This window comes from Leptodactylus fuscus, chromosome 2 (genome assembly GCF_031893055.1).
Source record: "Leptodactylus fuscus isolate aLepFus1 chromosome 2, aLepFus1.hap2, whole genome shotgun sequence".
In the NCBI taxonomy this organism is placed as follows: domain Eukaryota; kingdom Metazoa; phylum Chordata; class Amphibia; order Anura; family Leptodactylidae; genus Leptodactylus; species Leptodactylus fuscus.
Window position 1 is genome coordinate 154,415,060 of NC_134266.1, and position 24,483 is coordinate 154,439,542.

At 37.9% G+C, this 24,483-nt stretch overlaps 1 protein-coding gene across 1 annotated transcript in view; it reads right to left on the reverse strand.

The window, feature by feature from the left end:
- Positions 1-24,483, reverse strand: part of LOC142194092 (uncharacterized) — a 412,519-nt gene that overhangs the window by 367,412 nt on the left and 20,624 nt on the right. Inside the window, exons 14-24 of the mRNA XM_075263119.1 lie at positions 22,490-22,568; positions 20,339-20,464; positions 17,429-17,593; positions 14,862-15,097; positions 13,249-13,462; positions 11,141-11,311; positions 9,536-9,631; positions 6,391-6,536; positions 5,272-5,407; positions 4,806-4,946; positions 3,948-4,070 (exon numbers count right to left, since the gene is read on the reverse strand). Of these exons, the coding sequence (XP_075119220.1) occupies positions 3,948-4,070; positions 4,806-4,946; positions 5,272-5,407; positions 6,391-6,536; positions 9,536-9,631; positions 11,141-11,311; positions 13,249-13,462; positions 14,862-15,097; positions 17,429-17,593; positions 20,339-20,464; positions 22,490-22,568 (1,633 nt within the window). The remainder of the gene's footprint in view (positions 1-3,947; positions 4,071-4,805; positions 4,947-5,271; positions 5,408-6,390; positions 6,537-9,535; positions 9,632-11,140; positions 11,312-13,248; positions 13,463-14,861; positions 15,098-17,428; positions 17,594-20,338; positions 20,465-22,489; positions 22,569-24,483) is intronic.

Consider the following 24,483-nt stretch of genomic DNA (forward strand, 5'->3'; position numbering starts at 1 on the left):
CTAGATTACCTTTGATAGCCTCAGTTTTAAAATGGAGTTATATCAAGTCACCCAATTTAGTGAATCTTATAGTTACCACAATAAACCGACGGTAAGGACCCCCGTTCGCAGAGTATATAGTTAAGAATATATCTATATATATATATAGAATATATAAAAATAGAAATAAATCAATCTTTTATGAATAAGTAGAAAATAAAATAGAGCCTACTATGACACTCTTTTTGTGGTCATAACGAGGTTTTATTTATTATCAGACAAACTTGCGCTGCAGTTTAATATAAATACTCTGTAAAAGCTCTATGGTTTGAATATTATAACTTTATTGTACTCCGATATATCACACTTTGTCATGTGACAGGGCAATTAAGCATCACACCTGTGTACTATATTTATAAGTCCGAAGATTTGGTAAAGTGAACATGCTATGATTAAGGGGGCAACCCCGAAACGCGTAAGCGTCTTCTTTTAACGCACTGTGTGTATTTTCCTTTGGACACTTTGTGTATACTATTTTTTAACTTATATGGAATAAAGCTACGAATGTTTTAAGGCTCGAGGAGTGTCCGCAGATCATCTCTTTTCATTCATCTTCATCATTTAAAATTATTGTCAACTTGTCCTGTACCAATCAGTTTCTGCATATTCCAGCCGTAGAACCAAGCTCTAGAGATCTAGAACATGAGTATAAGAAGTTCACATCATATGAACTACACTGTGGAACTTTGGCAGAGTACTAAAAGATACAAAGACTTCCATGTGGCCTCCACAGCAGACTATGTCCAACCATCTTTAATGAATACCCTGACTATTGTAAAAGATTTTAAAATATACTAAACAAATATTCATTTGACACGATATTATTAATGGTCGAGAAATTACAAACTAAAATAAAGAAACTACGTACAACAATTAAGAATACTGGAGATACTGAAGAACAACTGGCTACCTCCCAAGTGAAGAATAGTCTATGCTAAAAAAAAACAAAACATTGATACCAGCATTAAAGAATTTATGAATTCTAACAAAAAGAATATACAAGAAAAATGTATGCGGGACACAGATGATTACCTACAAAATAGGGTCTACAGGTGGCAGGGGCCAAGCATTAGAGGGAGTAGATTTTGCCCTACAAATAGGGACTACTACTCCAGCTCCAGCAGTGAAATTTCACGAGGATCAGATGGAACCTGTTTTTAGGCAGCCACAACACAATAAGAAATACAGTCCCAGATCAGAAAACCAACAGAGAGAAACAAACATGTATAAAAGGGTGGACACAAGAGGCACAGAGGGACATATCCAGACTCAGTCCCAGACAAAATGAAGCTCATTACACCTGCGGTTATGGATCAAGCTGGATGAAGGTCAAACCTGAACAAAACTATGTTATATGTCATTGTGATGTGAAATCCTTGAGCACTTCTCATGTTACGAACAAATATCAAATAAAACACAACTTCTTTATCGCATAAAGCATTTATGGTGTGTGCAGCGATCTCTATATACCTAACAAGAGCCTGACCAAGAATATCCCCTTTAAGCCTGAGTTTAATGGTTCAATGAAATATCAGGTTTTTGGTGTAGGCTGACTGTGACATTTTCCCTACAGGAAGATGTTGAAACAACATCAAGATTTGCAATAATACTACAGTTTTACAATGTTATATAGGTGAACCATGCCACCCTAACATTCAGTATGGTTCGGCTGACAACTGTTCTTCCCTACGCTCACACAGGCATGCTCAGTTCAGTAAGTACAGAAGAAAGACCTGCTGCCAACATGCTGTCTGCCACTGGGGATGTCGAGGAATCTCAGTGTGTAGTCTCCTCAATGCAGGACTGCTCACTGCTTTTGCCTTTAGGTTGCCATGTTGACAAATTAAGCTTTTGGTAGCTCATCAAAGCTCTAACATACTGAACCAATCAACAGCTGAGGAGGGATATTTAAAGTCTGTTCTGAACAATCCATGTGCCTGCTATTACTTAATTGTGATTTATTAGTCTCCGGTGCTATGAACATATCTGTTGGTTTGCTGTATTCCTAATCTCGGCTTGTTTACTGGATATTAGCATGCTTAATGATTTGACCTTGACAGTTAACTCTAGGATTGACCTTGGCTTGGACACGTTTAGTCCTTTGATTCCGCTCTCCTGGTTTGGCCTGCCTTGTGAGTTTTGCTGTGGGTCCTCGTTGATTTCAGTTTGCAGTGCATCTATTTCTTCCACTAACCTTCTGGGGCAATAATCTGGGTCCAAATTCCACTCAAGAGCAACCAGCTTTGCGGCATGCTCCTGTGTAGATGTTTTTTATAGCCTTAGGTTCTATCTCCCAGTGTTGTATGAGATTTAGGGCGTTTGTTCTACTGCTCTCAGGTATTTGCCAGTTTCTGCATTTTTGCAAATTGCTCCTGTGTTAATTTCACAACATTGGAACGGTTGACAAACTCCCATACATTTCATCACAATTGCTTATATCTGATTGGGTATTTTCTCCTCACACTTTGTATTGTTGTTAATAAGAAATCTCAGAGCGCATATACTGTATACATTTTTTTACACATGTATGGCCATTAGCTTTCTGGAACAGTCTTATCTTAAAAATACTGCTTTCACATTAAATTTTCTACAACTTCCAATGATCTTTAAAAATCTAGAGACATCTTAACTTACTCCCAGGTTTAAACTATTTTGTTGGTAGATTTTATTAATATAGGTCTGTGGACGAGGGCACCCACAGATCGTTAGAAAAAATGGAGCTCTAAGATTTCACAAATAGCACATAGCAACATAAACAACACAAAAGTGCACAAAAAAACCTTGTACTTTGTGTACTTTTGGTTATTTCATATTTTGTTCAATACAAAAATCATTGCCAAATTTACATGAGCAGGGATCAATCAGATGAGACAGTCTGGGATGCAGTGCACTACTGTTAGATGAACCTAGATTTTGGACTGCAGGTATATTTACTAGCCATGGGACCTGGCAGGTCATTCCTACAGGAGGACTTATCTTCTAATTAATGTGTGCTGAGGGCAAGACTTGATGTATGACTGTACTAAAGGCCAGCCAGTACTAACTGTAGTCACATCCAGTTATGCTAAACAGATCACATTAGCCAAAACAAAACAGGTCAACAGAAAGGAACTCTTAAGCTCCTGCCAACAGAACTGATACCTCATTTGTTTAATTATAACACAAGCAAACATGCTTCACTAAGCTGCTCCTATCACGGCTTTATTGACACGTCCTGGAAAGAATATTAGTTAATGTATTTAAGGAAGGAAGGCAGATGTCGCACTGAATGAGACACATTGAGTGTCACTAGGTAAGTACAACTTGTTCTATTCCTGTTAGTGCAATGCATATTGTAAATACAATTTATCATGTGTGATATATACCGCATTTAGAGTAAAAATAAAATTTTAAAAGAAATACCCATCACACACAAGTCTCTTTTCCTTATTTTTGAGTATGATATTGATGTATGTTTGTTGGTTAGTGAATAGAAACATTCATGTTTACATCCTGAAGCTGAAAACCTGTATAGGCCTAATGACTTTTACAGCTAAAGATCCAGCCTAGACAGTCCTCTGTTAGCTAAACACATTGCCAGTACAAGTCAATCCCATCACCAAAGATTTTGATATAATTCATCAGTGTAATTAAAATATATTACAAAATATAATACAGACTGGTTAACTCATGAAAGATTCCCTAGAATAGATATCATTCTTAGCTGTCATAGATATTAGATCTTTTTGAGTGTTCCACCTTTGGATGTAAACATGAACATTTCCATTTGCTGTCAAGGACAAGAGATCTTTAAAAATTGCTAGAAATTGAAATAGGAGCTTTACCACTGTAAATACTTTTGACATATGGATGGGTATAGTAGTTAAATAATGGATAAAAATGTAATAATACACTTTATATAAGTTTACCTCGTTAAAAAGACGCATCATCTTCATGAAAGATCCTGTATCTCGCTCTTCCCCCGTTATACTTTCTATTTGAGGCTCAGTCCGTCTCAAGAAAGAATCTAAGCTTTTTAATGTTACAGTTGTCTACAATAAAGAAGACAAAAATGTAAGAATAATATCAAACTTTTATTAAAGGAATTGTCCAAGAGTTGAACTGATGACTTATTCACAGGATAAAACATCAAAATCAGATCAATCTGTATATGTCATCTAGCACACTCACCAATCAGCATTTATTTGCAGCCAGTGTCAGACTTAAGGGCCTAGGGCCCACCAGAGGAACTTGTTATGTAGGGCCCACCCAACAACTTCCTGCTAATAGTCATACCACAGCTCTTTCACTGAAATCTTGCATATGTGCTGACTATTCGGAGTTACAGAGTATTTTCCTGGTATCATCATCCTCTCTAGTACAGTACATGCTGCATTGCATGTTAGTGAGTGAGCTCTGATGCAGGCATAGCACACAGGTCTGCCATCAAGAATTATAAGCTCCCTTCACCAAAGTATAATGCTCCACAGTGCCCTCCACAGTATATAATGCTCCCCGGACGCCCCCCTTCCCCAAAGTGGACCACATGGTGTATAGTGCACCAAAGTGCCCCCACACAGTATAAAATACTCCATACAGTACAGTGCCCCACTGTGGAGCCACACAGTATATTATAGATCTCAGAGCCCGCCCTACCACAGAATAATGCTCCACAGTGGCCTCACACAGTCCCCATGTGGACTCCCGCATGGATTACCAAACGCAGATGTGAACCAAACATAATAGACACTGAAAAAATCTAAACTAAACTGAAAACTTTGAGTCACCTGGTCTATGAGGTACTTTGTAAAGATGCACATCCACTGGAGAGCATAAGCACTGAGAACCTGCTTGATAGGGCGAAAATTGACTTGAATCCATCCGCATTGTTGATGATCTGGGAATCTCAAAATGCTGTCTCTGGCATCCTAATAATAAGCAAATAGAATTATAGAATATTTTTGCAATGCGTATGGAAAATATCTATGGGAAATTTTCTGTGTCTAATAAATAAATTTTCAGTAAATGAACAATATCCTATAACTAGTTTGCACCCTGCAGTTCAAATGAAATCATGGTAGAAAAGAGGTGTGGTTTGAAGCTGACATTTCACCCCTCTATAGCCATGTAGTGAACCAACTATTCTATGAGCCATCTATGGATTGAGAAGCATGCTATATGCAAACAACTACATATAACTCACCATTCAAACCTAGGCTACATACATGAAATGTAAATGCAATAACTACAAACCTTATATGTAGAGATTTCAGAGTCAAAGTCTTCTAACAATGGCCCATCAGTCACTGTACTACTTGCAGGCAAAATAAATGTTCTTTCTGCTGCTATCAATGCATTACTGTGAAATGTTGTTTCAGTAGAATCAGAACTAAATGAAACAGAAAGGAAATTTTTAGTAACTACATGTCAAATATTACAAATGCTTTAGTCCAGGTCTGGGAGGAGATCTCTCAGGAGACCACCCGCAACCTCATCAGCATGTCAAGGCGTTGTAGGGAGGTCATACAGGCACATGGAGGCCACACACACTACTGAGCCTCATGTTTTAAGGACATTACACCAAAGTTGGATCAGCCAGTAGTGTTTTTTTCCACTTTAATTTTGGGGATGGCTCCAAATCCAGGCCTCCATTGGTTAATAAATTTGATTTCCATTGATAATTTTTGTGTAATTTTGTTATCATCAAATTCAACTTTGTACAGAACAAAGTATTCAATGAGAATATTTCATTCATTCAGATTTAGGATGTGTTATTTGAGTGTTCCCTTTATTTTTTTGAGCAATATATATAAGTATATATATATTTTAAAAGTCTTCTAGTTTCCTCAGGACTGCTCATACTTGAAATTACTTACTTAAAAATAACCTAACCTCACCTCTTTTGATATGTAAGTTGTGAGTAAGTAACTGCATTCCCCATGTTGTGCTTTTCAACTAAGAATGATATGAATAAACTGACAATTGCTGTTACCATTTCCTTGTCAAAGAGGTGTGTCCCCACAAAGTCAGACTTCGGATTGGACTGTGTCAGACTAAACGGACAAACCCAACTAGTAATACTGTATTCTCTAGATAGGAACTATCACCTAGTTGTCAAATTCATTCATGAGGATAACAACAGAAGATAATAATTATAATACAGTGTTATAGGACAGCAAGCTCCAAAATGGTGATAAATTAATATAATGAATACAATTTTATTCTGAAACAGACATATTCAGAGATATCAGATCCTCTTTAAAGTCCATATTGTACAATGAACTAATGTAAATAATAATGTGCTTTGTTAAATAGAATGCTACTGTAAGGAGAGGTTACAATTCTCAAAGGAAGCAGAAATCGTCCACTTACTTGGTTGTTAATGGCAGCTCATTTTCCGGATGTTTTTTTCTTGGTAATGTGTTAACCCTTTGATTTCTATGCAGGAAATCTTGAAATTCCACATGAACATCTTTCTTCCATAAATAGGAATATCTGGTGAATCCCTCTAGGAATGCCTACAGAATACGGCATTTGCATGGCCATTAGAATAGGTAAATAAGTAAAATGAAAAACATCCCCAGTGATGATTTTTTTTTTAGGAAGTATACTCCTGGAATATTGCCATGGGATGACAGGATTCAGGGGCATGTTGAATATGTTACTTAGCAGTACTGAGTGTTAGGAATATTACTGTGTAACTGTATTAAGAGCCTGAATTAGGCTCTATAAACAGCCACCAAACCTGCTCCTGAATATTTTGAGTAATACAACAAAGAACTTTCTTACTTATGAAAACTGCAGTTTGATCACATCATTTTCAAAAAGCATTTTAGGATAAACGTGATTCAACGGCAGATTCCAAATGATAATATTTTAGTATATGGTAAATAATTGAATGAATATATTCAGGCACAGAATGTTTTGTTAGGAACTGGGTAATCTACTATCAGGTAAAGAAATGCATCTTGGATCCTTAGCATCAATAGTTATATCCCACTTCCACATGAGCACAGCCAACCAGACACAAGATATCCTTTGGTTCATAATAAAGTCTGGTCTGGTTCAGAAATCGTGAAATATCAACCCAAATTTAAGCCTCATGCACATGGTCATATTACAAATGTACAACTTAGAAATGTATGGGGCAGTACACCGTATATGCCTCTGATTATAATAATTATCAGGGTTTTTGTCTGTCTCTTATTATATTGTGCTGCATGGAGCACCATACAGTAGCATAGAAAACATAGCACAGCACTAAAGGAATGTTCTGGGTTATGATTGCCATTCTCTATAAATTATATAATCTGTTTTGTGTGGAAAACCCAAGATATCAGCAGATTCTAAGATCTAAAACCACTGTATGGCACTAACAGTAACAGTCACATTTCTCCCTAATCCAAAATTCTTGTCTAATCTACATCTGAACCTTTTCACCAGTTTTTACATGCTGAAAGTTAGGACAGCTGTAGCAGCCTTGAGGTTGTGTGCGCCTTTCTATTACACTTTTAACAATTGATTGTTTACTGTTTGTTATTTGTTAATGGTTGTGAAATTCTATTGGTTAAAGGGGTTGTCCCATGAAAAGCATCCTATCAATACTGCTAGTTTATGTGGATTTAAGACTTTTCCTAAATACATTGCTTTATCAAAACTGCTTTGTTTGGCCGCTATCTTAATTTATTCACTTCATTGTTGACACTGCGTTTCTATGGCCACTGGGATTATCTGCTCAGTTCCCTGCTCTCAGTGGGGAGGGAGGGGCTGACAAGCAATGGAGCTCCTCACATAGGGGAGGGGGGAGGTGAGAGCTCTGGGATTACTGTGCTGTCTATCTTCAGCTTTTCCACTTATCAGCCGGATCAATTCAATTTGGCTGATAAGGACTGAGATAAGTCCATTACCTCTGTATGTAATGCAAGCTGACTCAAACTCAGCTCTGCTACATCAGTTTCCACATCAGCTTCATACTGTGGTAATGCATAGCAGATAGCAGAGCATGTGAAACCCCGCCCACCAATGTGCCGAAAAATCCAGGAAGTGAAGAGAGCACAGAGCCTTCAGGCTGCAGAACAAGAGTTATGGGAATACCCCTTTAAGTTAGGAAAATTGTGTAGCAGTTAATAAGTAAAAAGCAGTAAACAATAAATATTACAAATGTAACAGAAAATGGTGGTGGCATGCTGTGGTACGGCCACCACATACATTGCTACCATTAGTTAGGTATAAGAGGTTTGCATTAATGAGCAGGAGTACTTAAAGGGGTTGGCCACTTTCAGACCAATATTGAGAAACAAATGTTATTGTTTGTACAAAAAAAAAAAAAGATATACAATTTTCCAATATACTTCCTGTATCAATTCCTCACGGTTTTCTAGATTTCGGCTTGCTGTCATTCATTCTGTTACTTCTAGTGGATAAATTGTTGACTATGGTCATGTGATTTACGGTCCATGGTCATGTGATTAGTACACAGGTGCACTGCTGATTACCAGGCAGATGTCTGATTACTGGGCTGTGACTATAACGAGCGGCACCTGTGTGCTCATCACATGACCATGGACTGTATATCACATGACCATGGACCGTAAATCACATGACCATGGTCAGAGTTTTATCCACTAGAAGTAACAGAATGAATGACAGCAAGCAGAGATGTAGAAAACTGAGGAATTGATACAGAAAGTATATTGGAAAATTGTACAACTTCTTATTATACAAACAATAATATTTGTCTCTCAATATTGGTATAAAAGCGGCCAACTCCTTTAATTCCTTTAATGGGAATCTGTCAACAAAACACAGCCCCGCATATAGGTTAGGTAGCCTGAATAAAACTGTGTTCACCCCATATAAAAGGTATTGTGTTTCGATATGCAGTTTTTTGGAGCAACAAGGACATTACCAATGCCCTCATTGCTCCATAGTGCTCATTTTGGCAACAGTGGCACTGATTCACAAGGTTCCAGGTCTGGGTTGATGCTGGTTTCTGGTGAAAGATTCCTTTTAAAAAAAAGTGAACAGTGAAATATATAGAATGGTGATAATATTATTTTACATGAATACACGCGTATGACATTGAAAGCAATAGGTAAAAAAAGCCTCCCACTGATTTCAATCAGATCCCTCTATTGTATTTTTCTTGTTGGTTGATATTAACAATTGCCATTTTTGCATGCTTAAAATGTTATTATTGTTTGACAAGGAATTAGAGGAATTATTTCTGATAATTTTCTCCTATCAAACAATTCCATGAAGAATATAGAACTTGAGGATTGGTTTATACTGTCTGAGGAAAAAATGTAGATGATGTACCAGAATACATTTTGGTGTATATTAGAATTGGACGCAAATCAGAACTGTTTATGATAAAATAATTAGTTTGCCTTTTTAACTGTCTTCAGTAAGGAAAGTGGATGATAGTATTCATGGAGCAATACTGCCATCTAGTGCTATAAATATGGAGAAAGGTCATATTTCCTGGATTAAATTTGCACAGAAGAGATTTTCTCACCTGACACTCAATAACACAATTTTCCACCTGCTGCAGTATATGTCCAACTAACTCCAAAGTTTCAACATCTTCTGCCACATACTCTTGGTATCCCACCTGAAATAGATTCATGGCTTACTCTGATTATTTATACTTTGATTATATGCAAAATATATTAAATAATAATTTTTAATTACAACACACAAATACATTTTGAGTTTATAGTGATTGCTGTGAACAAGGTTATAGTATATGGCACACTCATGAAGGCAGCAACAATCCTCCTGTTCCCTGCGGCTCATGCACTGTTCTCCATCCAGCTCTCACAGAGCTGCCACCCAGACAGTCCACCCCCTGCTGGCCAACCGGTGAAGAATTGGCACACACTGCAGATCTTTACTGAAGAATACCGCAGGTTTATTATCCAAGTACCTCACACAATAGTGAAGAACAGTAATATGATGGTCTGGTATTTTACGGCCATGTTTTACATTTGTTCTTTTTGTTTATTGCTTGTTTGTTTATAAAGAAATAATTTATATATTAAAAAAAAAAACAAACAGTAATATGTTAAGGCCTCCAGAACTGCGGGGGTGAACAACACATTTCTGCTTTTCCGGGGAGTGTATTGCCACCACAGTTCTCAAGGGCTCGCTCAACAGGTGTTTCCGCTGGTTCGAGGAATTGACTGACATACCAGTGTGACTATATGCTCACTGTGAGCAGGACCTACAACTCTCCCCAACTTTTGTGGTCTCGCTGCATACTGCCTCCTCCAAGCTATCAGGAGATTCAGTTCAGCCACAGTTGCTTTAAAGTTACTGCGCCAACCTGAGAAGCTTCTCTTTGAGCTTGCTGTCTCTCACTGTGTAGCCTGGATCTGCTTCCTCCCCCTACAGAGTGTAGGAGTGGTCCTTAAATAGGGAACCATCTCTTACCCTAGATAATTGGGTTAAACATTAAACAAGGCACACCATAAGAGAGTAACACAACTTCCCCCAAGGTGCAATTCATAAGGAACTACCATGAGATCCAGTTCCCAGAGGCCCCAGAATACTCACTGTACAGTGAACTGGATGAATTAAATCAGCATGAGTATGTATAAAGTACATATTGCAACACATTGTAAATACATAGTAACAAAACCAATAAATTCAGCTACGCCAAGTTGTGAGCTTGGTCAATAATGCACTTTCACTATGATAACAGGTGCAGTTAGCACAGGGTTTGACCTTTCCCGGTGTAACAAGCTATCTATCTAAGGTGGGCATACGATCTGCCTTACACCTGGGTGCACCCACTCGGTAGAACAATATGACTGAAGATGTTTGAAAGATTAACAATATACAGATTGCTCCAGGAGCCTTCACAAACAGCTGTATTTTAGAGGAAAATCTGGCAGTAATATGTTCAATGTAACTCTTGCACCACCACATGAGAAATAAAGCATTACACATCAATGAGCTGTCTGTGCCGGACAGGCGAGTCCTTCGGAAAAGAGATAAGAATCCTGAATGGAGGACACTACCGTAATAATTTTACAACTAGGTATATGAAATTGGGTTTGCTAAATTGTACAATCCCCTTAAAGGCTAATGTAAATATTTAGCCTGTCATTTGTCTCACCTTGGCTATAGAAGAAAGCCCCTTTACATGCAATCCTCTAAGGAGAAACATTTTAAGCCATTCCTCTATATTCTCCATTACACTCATATCAGAAGAATTCTTATCAAGTGGGGGATTAAAGGCAACTTCGCCATCAATCAGTTCAACATCAATGCTAAGAATAGGAACATTCTGTGAAAGAAAAAAAATGTTACACAATTATATACCTGAAAATGCATATATTCATCTTACATATACAATGCCTTGCAAAAGGATTCATACCCCTCAAACCTTTTCACATTTTGTCACCTTATAACCACAAACTTAAATGTATTTTATTGAGATTTTAAGTGACAGACCAACACAAAGTAGCAGATAATTGTGAAGTTGATGGAAATGATACATGGTTTTCAAAATTTTAATCAAATAAAAATCGGAAAAGTGTGACGTGCAAAAGTATTCAGCCCCGGTATATCAATACTTTGTTGGGCCACCTTATGCTGCAATTACAGCTGCAAGTCTTTTGGAGTATGTCTCTACCAGCATTGCGCATCTAGAGACCAAGATTTTTGCCCATTCTTTTTTGTAAAATAGTTCAAACTCAGCCAGATTGGATGGAGAGGGTCTGTAACAGCAATTTTCATGTCTTGCCACAGATGCTCAATGGGATTTAGGTCTGGACTTTGACAGGGCCATTTTACATCATGAATATTCTTTGATCTAAACCATTACACTGTCACTCAGGCTGTAGGTTTAGGGTCATTGTCTTTCTGGGAGGTGAATTTCCTTCCCAGCCTCAAGTCTTTTGAAGCCTCCAACAGGTTTTCTTCCAGGATTGCTCTGTATTTAGCTCCATCCATCTTCCCATCAACTCTGACCAGCTTCCCTGCCCCTGCTGAAGAAAAGCCTCCCCACAGCATGATGCTGCCTCCACCATGTTTCACAGTAGGGATTGTATGTTCAGGGTGATGAGCAGTGTTACTTTTCCGCCACCCATAGAGCTTTGCATTTAGGTTAAAAGTTCAACTTTGGTCTCATCTGACCAGAGCACCGTCTTCAAAAATGTTTTCTGTGTTTCCTATATGACTTGTGGCAAACTCCAAATGGCACTTCTTATGTCTTTCTTTCAGCAATAGTCTTCTTGTTACCACTTTTCCATAAAGGCCAGATTTGTGGAGTGCACGACTTATAGATTCTTCCACCTGAGCTGTGGATTTCTGCAGCTCCTCCAGAGTAACCATAGGCCTCCCTCTTGGCTGCTTCTCTGATCACTGCTCTCATTGCTCAATCCGTTAGTTTAGGTGGACAGCCATGTCTTGGTAGGTTTGTAGTTGGAGAATACTTTTTCTATTTTTGGATGATGGACTGAACAGTGCTACTTGGGATGCTCAAAGCTTGGAATATGTATTTATAACCTAACCCTGCTTTAAACTTTTCCACAATGTCATCTCTGACCAGTCTGGTGAGTTCCTTGGTCTTCATGATGCTGTTCATTCACTAGTGTTCTCTAACAAACCACGGAGGCCTTTACAGAACAGGTGTATCTATACTGAGACTAAATTACACACAGCTGGTCTCTATTAACTAACTAAATGACTTCTGAAGGCAATTGATTCCACTGGATTTTATTTAGGTGTATCAGAGTATCAGAGTAGGGGGCCGAACACTTTTGCACATCACACTTTTCAGATTCTTATTTGATTAAAATTTTGAAAACCATGTATCATATTAGTTCCAATTCACAATAATCTGCTACTTTGTGTTGGTCTATCAATTAAAATCTCAATATAATATATTTAAGTTTATGGTTGTAAAGTAACAAAGTGTGAAAAGGTGCAAGGGGTATGAATATAAGTCATTGCAAGATTATATTCCCCTGCCATGATACAACCATGAATGCTAGAATATATTTGACACGAAGAAATTGCCTCAGTCTGTGCACTTTAATATTCATATTACAAGCAGAGAAATCTAAATCTGCACAATACAAAGGATGAATTAATGATAGATCTGTGGGTAATACAGATGCCATATTAGTGTCATTTAACTTAATGTATACATTAAAAGTGAAATCAACTGATATAAGTACTATAGAAAACACAAAATTATAACCTATTGACTATTCTTACATGATAATCAAGCAGTGTATTTAGCAGGGCGACCAGACTTGATATAGTAATTTTCTTTAGACCTTGTACAACTATATCATCAATGTGCATAATGAATTCCTGCCATGCAGGTGATGCTTCGCTTATACCACATGCTACAAAAGACTGTTGAATAAGACTATGAATCTTCTGTCCGTCAGAAACAAGTAAGGTCTCCAGTTCGTGTTCAATTTTTCTGAAAGCACAAAAACTAAAAATGAACTGTGTTCATCAACAAAATATCATTGTATCACTTAGATAAATGTAACACTTCAAAATACTTTTCATTGTCATTCATATGCTAGTTAAAGTACTTTCAAGGATCTCTCTAATATACAGCAATCACAGGATAGCAATATCCTGCTGCCTTTGCCACAATACCATCTGTCTTCCTTGCACTGCTATAAGATGCTATATTGTATACGAAAAATGGGCCTTCTATTATTATACGGCATGTAATACAGAATGCCACACAATTTTTTTGCGCAGAAACTGACAGATTATGCCTTTGATTTCCTTTAGTATAGTAATATTCTATTTATATATGTGGCATGTTATTACAACTTCTACATGCATATGACCTTTAATAGCTTAAAGGGGCTCTATCATTTGGAAAAGTCATTTTTAACTAAGCAAATCCTTGCATAGCCTTTAAAAAGGCTATTCCACACCTACCTTTAGTATGTAAATTGCCTCATTGGTTTTTGAATCAGCTTGTTTTTATTTATATGCTAATTAGCCTCTCGGTGCACCCCGGAAGTGTCATCATGCACCCTCTGCTATTGTTTCCTATGCATCTGTACAGCACAGGCTGCTGCTGCTTTTGATTTACTGCTTCCTGTTTGCACATTCAGATAGGAAAGAATAGCAGAGACGAGTGCTGCTGTGAACTTCCTGTGCTGGCTGGAAGCTAATTAGCATATGAATAAAAACGGGCTTATTCAAAAACCACTAAGGCAATTTACATACAAAAGTTAGGAGTGAAATAGCATTTCTTAAGGCTAAGCAAGGATGTGCTTAGTTGTAAATTACTTTTCCCGATGATAGAGCCCCTTTAATGCACATATTTGCTTTATCTACCTTAAGTTATCTAGGTGGTATTTTATTTATACAGTCATAATTTTGCTAGTATTATAATAAAATACTGTAAAATATACAAATATAATACAAAAATATTTAGGCAAAGGTTAATAAAACTTTGCACTCCAGAATTCTAGCCTAAAAAAAGTCAGGGGTTTGAACCTTTTGTACCTCATTTCTGCAAACATTTTGCGACTTTTTGATTTCTGCACCACTTATTCCACTTTTTTTCAAAATTTGGTGGGAAAGTGGGTGTGGCTTGCCTGTCTAGCTGTCTGTACTCCAGATTTATCAATTGTGACTTTTTTAAAAAGTTGCAAAAATTGTTGCAAGCTCACTCCAGTCAGAAGGTTGTGGAAAAAAGTGGAGAAACATTTTAGGATAGAAGACTTATAAGTGCATCGAATGACATTTGATAAATTTGGCACAAAATACACCAACGAAGAGTTCAATAAAACTGACTTTAAAATTTCCCTAATGATAAATTTCCACAATTGTACATGAAGGTAACATACTTTTGCTCTGTCATTAATTCAGAGACAGAATAGCTTCTTTTAGATTCCCGGCGTGTAAAAATATCCAGATTTGCTGAGCACCATGTCACTGTGATCTCACTAATGCATCTGTAATTATTCATAACAATATTAAAGTTGTTATAGAGGTCGGTGCAAATGTAGGAAGTAGCAAGTTCAGTATAATCCAGGCTCTCGTCCATACTCCAAGTGAACACGTTAATTCCATCTCTCAAAATCTGTTGGAAAAAAGCAATGACCGTGAATCTGATTCACTTATAGAGCTGTAAAAGTGAAATTTTTGTGTATAAGGTCATAATTTTCACACCATAAAAATACTGTTTTTCTGAAGTACTATAATCACTTGAAGACCAAAATAGTCATGAACATCTAACTGTTAAACTGGGGAGAAGCCCTTTCAGTCCACTGTAGAATCAAAGACTGCATAAAGCTTTGCTCAAGTCAGCATCTTCTAATATAATTAAAGGGGTTCTCCAGCTTCCAAAGATTATCGGCAAACGTCTGCATGATTTGTGTGGGCAGTGCGCGGCAAGCACACGGACCCCATAATAGTCTATGGGGTCCGTGCGCTTTGACAGCACGGTGCTTGCAATTGCATTTGTATTCCATTCAGTTGGTCTCCATGCAGACTCTCCACGGACGGAATAAAAAAGCAAATGTGAACCAGCCCTTACCATCTTTGAGTATAGTGGGTAGTTCTTCTTAAGGACTAATCTCTATCTCTACACAGTCATGCAGGGAAAGTTATCATGAACTGAATAGGACCACCCAGTGGACTCCTGAATAGAGATGGCAGGGATTTAAATACAGTCCTATGAAAAAGTTTGGGCACCCCTATTAATCTTAATCATTTTTAGTTCTAAATATTTTGGTGTTTGCAACAGCCATTTCAGTTTGATATATCTAATAACTGATGGACACAGTAATATTTCAGGATTGAAATGAGGTTTATTGTACTAACAGAAAATGCGCAATATGCATTAAACCAAAATTTGACCGGTGCAAAAGTATGGGAACCCTTATCATTTTATTTATTTGAATACTCCTAACTACTTTTTACTGACTTACTGAAGCACAAAATTGGTTTTGTAACCTCAGTGAGCTTTGAACTTCATAGCCAGGTGTAGCCAATCATGAGAAAAGGTATTTAAGGTGGCCAATTGCAAGTTGTTCTACTATTTGAATCTCCTCTGAAGAGTGGCATCATGGGCTACTCAAAACAACTCTCAAATGATCTGAAAACAAAGATTGTTCAACATAGTTGCTCAGCGGAAGGATACAAAAAGCTGTCTCAGAGATTTAACCTGTCAGTTTCCACTGTGAGGAACATAGTAAGGAAATGGAAGACCACAGGGACAGTTCTTGTTAAGCCCAGAAGTGGCAGGCCAAGAAAAATATCAGAAAGGCAGAGAAGAAGAATGGTGAGAACAGTCAAGGACAATCCACAGACCACCTCCAAAGAGCTGCAGCATCATCTTGCTGCAGATGGTGTCACTGTGCATCGGTCAACTATACAGCGCACTTTGCACAAATAGAAGCTGTATGGGAGAGTGATGAGAAAGAAGCCGTTTCTGCACGTACGCCACAAATAGAGTTGCCTGAGGTATGAAAAAGCACATTTGGACAAGGCAGCTTCATTTTGGAAACAAAAATTGAGTTGTTTGGTTATAAAAAAAAGGCGTTATGCATGGCGTCCAAAAAGAAACAGCATTCCAAGAAAAACACATGCTACCCACTGTAAAATTTGGTGGAGGTTCCATCATGCTTTGGGGCTGTGTGGCCAATGCCGGCATCGGGAATCTTGTTAAAGTTGAGGGTCGCATGGATTCCACTCAGTATCAGCAGATTCTTGAGAATAATGTTGGGGATGGATATTTCAGCAAGACAATGATCCAAAACACTGCTCCAAATCAACTCAGGCATTCATGCAGAGGAACAATTACAATGTTCTGGAATGGCCATCCCAGTCCCCAGACCTGAATATCATTGAACATCTGTGGGATGATTTGAAGCGGGCTGTCCATGCTCGGCGACCATCTAACTTAACTGAACTTGAATTGTTTGTCCAAAATACCTTTATCCAGGATCCAGGAACTGATTAAAAGCTACAGGAAGCGACTAGAGGCTGTTATCTTTGCAAAAGGAGGATCTACTAAATATTAATGTCACTTTTCTGTTGAGGTGCCCATACTTTTGCACCGGTCAAATTTTGGTTTAATGCATATTGCGCATTTTCTGTTAGTACAATAAACCTCATTTCAATCCTGAAATATTACTGTGTCCATCAGTTATTAGATATATCAAACTGAAATGGCTGTTGCAAATACAAAAATATTTAGAACTAAAAATGATTAAGATTAATAGGGGTGCCCAAACTTTTTCATAGGACTGTAAATAAAACACAAGTTATTCTGATCTTTTTCGACAAAACTATTGATCTGTTCAGCAACTCCAACTCTATAAGACGCAGATGTAGACTAGATAGTAAAATCAAAGTGACAGCTTGGACGTCAAATATTTGTTGTGGTTAACAAAAATGTACACAATACCTCAGAGATCTTCAATAATTTCTTCTCAAACAGTGCCCTCTGGTGATAAGAGATTGTTTTTAGGACTTTGTTGTATTTGGATGCCACCATTTCTAAACGAGTATAAAGCACTTTAAACCTATTGTTATTCATATGGCTGAAAATGAGTCCAGTTGATTCCGGGAGCTAAAAAGTAAAAAAGATCAATATTACAAAGTTTGCCATAGTATAATTAAATCATCCTAGCATTTTGTGCCTGCAGATAGTATACAGACCTATGAATCTCTATGGTTACAAACAAGGAAAGCAGAATCTCTACTCGGACTCTGCCTTCATATGGGACTCCCCTCCTATTGCCCCACTTCAACCGTCTGTAGGTTAAAGACAAATGGAGTGCCATATGACTGCAGGTTCAGACTGCACACATGGTACGTTTGTAGTCTACAAAAAAAATATACATTTGTATAGAAGCTACATTAGATAGTTCTACGCTTTACAATCAAAACTATATAGAAATTAGTAATAAAAAATTGGTCTCTGCTGAATATCTAATTAAAATGTGCAACTCCACCAAATATGTAATGTTCCATAATGTAGTATGTATCAATACAGATAACTGCAAGAAGCCTCATACTAAAGCAAAGGTCAATTTAATCTTTATCTTGTTCCAAAAATATACAGTGTTGTGCAAAGGTTTTAGGCAGGAGTACAAAAATGGTGCAAAGTAAGAATTCTTTCAAAAACAGAAATAATAAAGGGAGTCTCTCACTCTATCCCAGTATATCAGCCTTGAAGATAGATAGGAAAGGGTCATCAAATATGAATTGCTAAGATATTGCCTTTTTTGTCAATAAGCAAATAAGCTCTGAGGAGCAATGACATTGCTGCCACCTACCTCTTTGGAGCAATGGCAGCGCCCTGGTTGCTCCAAATATCTGATTCGCATATTGATTAAAACAACAATATCTCAGCAACAGAGGCACTTTTTTCACAAGGGGAAAATGCTGTTTGCTATAATGGGTTAGGTGACCCTAACCTATCTGAGGTGCTGGTTGATATGAGTTCTGGTGACAGACTTCTTTTTAATAAGTTGTTTTTGTTAATTAACAAAATATTACATAAATGAACAAAAGAGAAATCTCATTCAAAATAATATTGGACCACACTTTGCCTTCAAAACATCCCTCAATTATTCAAGAATTTTGGAAAAAGGCTTGCCCAAATCTTTCTGCCTTTTCATGCCTTCCCAGACAAACTCAATAATGTTGAGATCAGGTGTCTGTGGGGGCCATATAATCACTTTGAGGACTCCTTGTCATTCTTTATATTGAAGACAGCTTTAATGACATTGGCTTTATGTTTGGGGTTGATGATATGCTGCAGAATACATTTGGAGCCAAACAAACAATGCCTGATGATACAAACTGCCTAAAGTTACAGCTAAATTTAAAGAATCATCGAGAAATGAGCAATGTTGAGGACTGTAGACGCAGTGGTCAGCCAAGGAAATTTAGCGGAGTCACATCATGCTTTCTCCATTTCCGAATTGTGAAAACAAGTGGGACCTGGGTATAATATATACTATTTGGAGAATTCTGAGCAGAAGTGCTCTCCATGGAAGAATTGCATCCAAAAAGTCATTCCTTCAAAATGGAAACAAAGACTCAAAGGGAGTCAACAATGCAGAAAAACATAGGAGCTGCGGTGTAGAAAAAATAGCACCGGGTGCTCTGGACTAATAAGTCAATATATGAAATTTTGAGCTTTAACTGGACACAGGTTGTTCACTGAAGGGCTTTGAGAACAGTATAGGGTATGAGTGTCTACAGGCAACAATGAATCATAGTGGAAGTTCCTTGAAAGTTTGGGGCTGCATTTCACCAAATACAGTTGAAATTTGAGAAATACAGGCAGAAATGTATTCATCATGCAATATCATCAGGGAGGTGTCTCATTTTGCAGCAGCAGGGCAATGACTGCAAACATACAGCCAATGTCACTAAGAACTATCTTCAGTGTAAAGAAGAACAAGCCTAGAAGTGATATATGACCCCGACATAGCCCTGATCACAACTTCACCCTGTCTGTCTATGATTACAAAAGAGATCTGAACATGTCTACATCAACAGAAGATCTCCAAGATGTTTGGAATAAACTCCCTGCCAAGTTCCTTCAAAACTACAAATATACATTGAAGAGCTGAGGTTATTTTTAAGGAAAATGGTAGTAATACTAAATTTCGATTTGCTTTAGATTTGCATTGTGTTAAGTGGCAAAAATAAATTAACACTTCTATTTTGAGAGTATTCTTACTTTGCAGCATTCTTTTATTTTAAATTCAGGCTGTCAAAAATAACAACATTGCCTACTTCATTATTAAAGTTTTTCCTTTAGCTTGAAAACTAGATTTCCCAAGATCCTCAATACATATTCTCATGCGCAGGGGTGAATGTTCTATTCAGTAGAAAGAGGAGAATAAACTGCTGCTAGACAATGCCTTTCCCTACTAGAATAAAAGTCTGGACATGTTGAGATGCAACATGTGATCTTAAAGGAATATCAGGATACCCCAATACACATTACATTGTCAACTGATCTCACCAAAGTTAGTGAGTTAGGCCAACTTTGATTTGCGTATGACCAACTTCAGTGCTTATTTGTACTGTTTGGATATACTTGTAATGACAAGTGAAAATCGATAAAGGGCTTCCTCCTGTAAAGGACCTATTTGCATACATAAATATGTTCAGTATTTCTCACTAGAGATGAGCGAGTACTATTCGAAACGGCAGTTTCGAATAGCACGCCGCACCCATAGGAATGAATGGACACCGGCCCTGTCTGCTTACTGGCTGGCTCCATTCATTGCTATGGGTGCGTGCTATTCGAAACTGCCGTTTCGAATAGTACTCGCTCATCTCTATTTCTCACCTTTAATGTGATTGGAGGTTTCAAAAAGTACTCTGCTTCACGTAGATAAACTAGTAGATCAGAGTTAAGATTGATCTCTACTGTGCTCAAATACCCCACAGGATCATCACTTAAAGAAGATGATTTCTGGAATACAAAAGGAAGACAATAAACTAGTTCACAAATGACGTACAACAACAATTATTGAAACATATTTTAGGCATTTGTGATGCAGCTAAAATACTGCTAAAATACAGCTGCTAAAATACTAAATAGCGCAATCTGGCCATTTAATAAATAACAGAACAATGTGGTGATTTATCAATCTCTGTAATGGGGGCTTTCACACTACCGTCTGGATTCCATTAGGAAAGTGTCCTTTATAAAAAAAAAAAAAAAACAAGAAAAAAAAACGGACACCTACAATAACGGACACAAATAGACAGTAACTGATGCCTATGTGTATGTTTTTTTTAATGGATACTTTAAAAACACATTAAAAAACGGACAGAGAACCATAAGTTTGTGTTAGTTTTTGTCCATTAAATTTCAATCCGTTTTTTGTGTTTATTTGGTTGCCATAACACCAACTGATGACAGAGAGAATATAAAAGCAGGAAGAAGAGCTGACAATTCAGTCTGGAGCCAGCGTTGGAGAGGAGAGTATTGTTTCTGGTTTCCAATTCTACTTGTGCTGCTGCTGCCATTTTTGAAAATGATTCCTCCATCTTTTCTTTTGGATTTAGAGATGATCAGGCTGTGGATGAAGTGTAGAATAATTGCCAAGCAGAGACAACGGCGAGGGCGACGCTTCTGGTTTCACCATATTACATCTGCCAGCATGACAAGGACTATTTCATTCTGTATGGAGAACTGCACTAACATCTGGAGAAGTTCTACGATTACCTGTGTATGACTATTCCCAACTTTGTCGAACTTCTTATTTCAAGGTATCTGGCAACAGGTAAGAGCTTTTTCTCTATGCACTTCCAGTTCTGTCTTGGCAAGTCAACTATACCCTACATTGTCAAGGATACTTACCAGGCCCTGTGTGATTTGCTGTGTGAAGAATTTATCCCACATCCAACAACAGAACAATGGAAGGACATTGCAGCTGAGTTAGGGAGGTGACACATTTCCAAATTGTGTAGGAACAGTTGATGGAAAGCACATCCGCATCCAGAAATCTGCAAGGAGTGGCTGGCTCCTTGTTCTTCAACTACAAGAGGTACGTTTCCATTGTGCTGCTGTCCATTGCTGATGCCCAGTATTGTTCTGTGGCTGTAGACATTGGGGTATACGGCCGCACCAACGACTCCATTATCTTTAAGGACTCTTCAATGGGACGGAGAATCTATTCTGGAAAATTTGGATTGCCAAAGCTATTTCCTGGAACTTATGGACCTCCTATGTCATTTGTGGTTATTGGCGATGAGGCCTTCCAGAGGTGTGGAAACCTTCTGAAACCATACTCCAGCCGTGGACTCAACTACCAGAAAAGAACCTACAACTACAGCCTACAGACTGTCAAGAGCCAGGCAACTTGTGGAGTGTGCTTTTGGGATCCTCACTTCAAAATGGCATATTTTCTACATTGCGATGCAAAGTTGGACATGCAAGGACTTTGTGTCTGGCCAAAATAAAAAGTTTACCCGCGGAGAGGCTCTATACAGACACTGGCGGTTTGCTTTTAAAACCCATTCAAATGAATGGGATTTAAAACTGACCGCCAAGAAACCATCCCCTATGCAATGTCTCTAGGGATTAGGATGGAGAAATAGGCGGACACAGTCACAAGTGTAAATGCCCCTGAATAAACCTGCCCAATTATGTTCTACAATGCACACATACTACGCAACATTCATTTCAATGACTGACATGGCATACTACATTTTTAGCCTTGGATAACATATTAAAATGTTTTGTATGTATAATATGTTGTACTCACATACATAAGCATATTTGTACTACATCAAAAAATCCCAGAGAAAAGTGTCATTATAATTCTGACAAAAGTGTTACATTGATCATGCAATTTTCACACACAGTTCTAGTCTGCTTGTGAAAAATAGGACATACTAATGCATAAATGGAAGATGTTGAGCATCAAAATAATTGTTTTATGTAAAAACCTGTATAAGTAGCAGTGGTTTCTTAAGATGCCATACTTACAAGTAATGGAAGCTTTAAAGAGTCACTCAGTTCTTTGTTAGCAGCCGAAAGCCAAGATGTCATTACATCATTCTCAAACCTTTCATATTCACAAATGTGAAAGTAAAACAAAGAGATAGAGAGATAGTATAATGGTACTATAGCAGAACAGAAATACTTTTGTGCATGACACTATTTACTTTTCATTATCTAGTAAAATGTGCTTATAGAAGTGTTAAATTACACACCTCCATAGATAAGTCTCTAAACACATGATAAGTGGATAACTGAGGGACATTCCACATGGACAGCTCAATTACTGTCAGTAACAAGTAGCAATGTCAGTACACAACATGATACATAGAAGAAGCTTATATATATTTATTGAGAGACGGTGACAAGATTCACAATATACCTCCCCAGGAGATATATATATATATATATATATATATATATATATATCATCTTCTCATTCAAAGAGTTTTCTGTACTTTCATGACTATGAAAATTGTAGATTCACACTGAAGGCATCAAAACTATGAAGTAACATATGTGGAATTATATACTTAACAAGAAAGTATTAAACAACTGAAAATATGTCTTATATTCTAGGTTCTTCAAAGTAGCCACCTTTTGCTTTGATTACTGCTTTGCACACTCTTGGCATTCTCTTCGTGAGCTTCAAGAGGTAGTCACCTGAAATGGTCTTCCAACGGTCTTGAAGGAGTTCCCAGAGATGCTTAGCAATTGTTGGCCCTTTTGCCTTCACTTTGCGGTCCAGCTCACCCCAAAGCATCTCGATTGGGTTCAGGTCTAGTGACTGTGGAGGCCAGGTCATCTGGCATAGCACCCCAACACTCTCCTTCTTGGTCACATAGCCCTTGCACAGCCTGGAGGTGTTTGGGGTCATTGTCCTGTTGAAAAGTAAATGATGGTCCAACTAAACTCAAACCGGATGGAATAGCATGCCGCTGCAAGATGCTGTGGTAGCCATGCTGGTTCAGTATGCCTTCAATTTTGAATAAATCCCCAACAGTGTCACTAGCAAAGTATCCCCACACCATCACACCTCCTCCCCCATGCTTCACGGTGGGAGCCAGGCATGTAGAGTCCATCTGTTCTCCTTTTCTGCATCGCACAAAGACACAGTGGTTGGAATCAAAGATCTTAAATTTGGACTCATCAAACCAAAGCACAGATTTCCACTGGTCTAATGTCCATTCCTTGTGTTCTTAAGCCCAAACAAGTCTCTTCTGCTTGTTGCCTGTCCTTAGCAGTGGTTTTCTAGCAGCTATTTTACCATGAAGGCCTGCTGCACAAAGTCTCCTCTTAACAGTTGTTGTAGAGATGTGTCTGCTGCTAGAACTCTGTGTGGCATTGACCTGGTCTGTAATCTGACTTGCTGTTAACCTGCGATTTCTGAGGCTGGTGACTCGGATGAACTTATCCTCCGCAGCAGAGGTGACACTTGGTCTTCTGTTTCCTGGGGTGGTCCTCACATGAGCCAGTTTCTTTGTAGCACTTGATGGTTTTTGCAACTGCATTTGGAGACACTTTCAAAGTTTTCCCAATTTTTCGGACTGACTGACCTTCATTTCTTAAAGTAATGATCACCACTCGTTTTTCTTTACTTAGCTGCTTTTTTCTTGCCATAATACAAATTCTAACAGTCTATTCAGTGGGACTATCAGCTGTGTATCCACCTGACTTCTGCGCAACTCAACTGATGGTCCCAACCCCATTTATAAGGCAAGAAATCCCACTTATTAAACCTGACAGGGCACACCTGTGAAGTGAAAACCATTTCCGGTGACTACCTCTTGAAGCTCATCAAGAGAATGCCAAGAGTGTGCAAAGCAGTAATTAAAGCAGAAGGTGGCTACTTTGAATAACCTAGAATATAAGACATATTTTCAGTTGGTCCACACTTTTTTGTTAAGTATAGAATGCCACATGTGTTAATTCATAGTTTTTATGCCTTCAGTGTGAATCTACAATTTTCATAGTAATGAAAA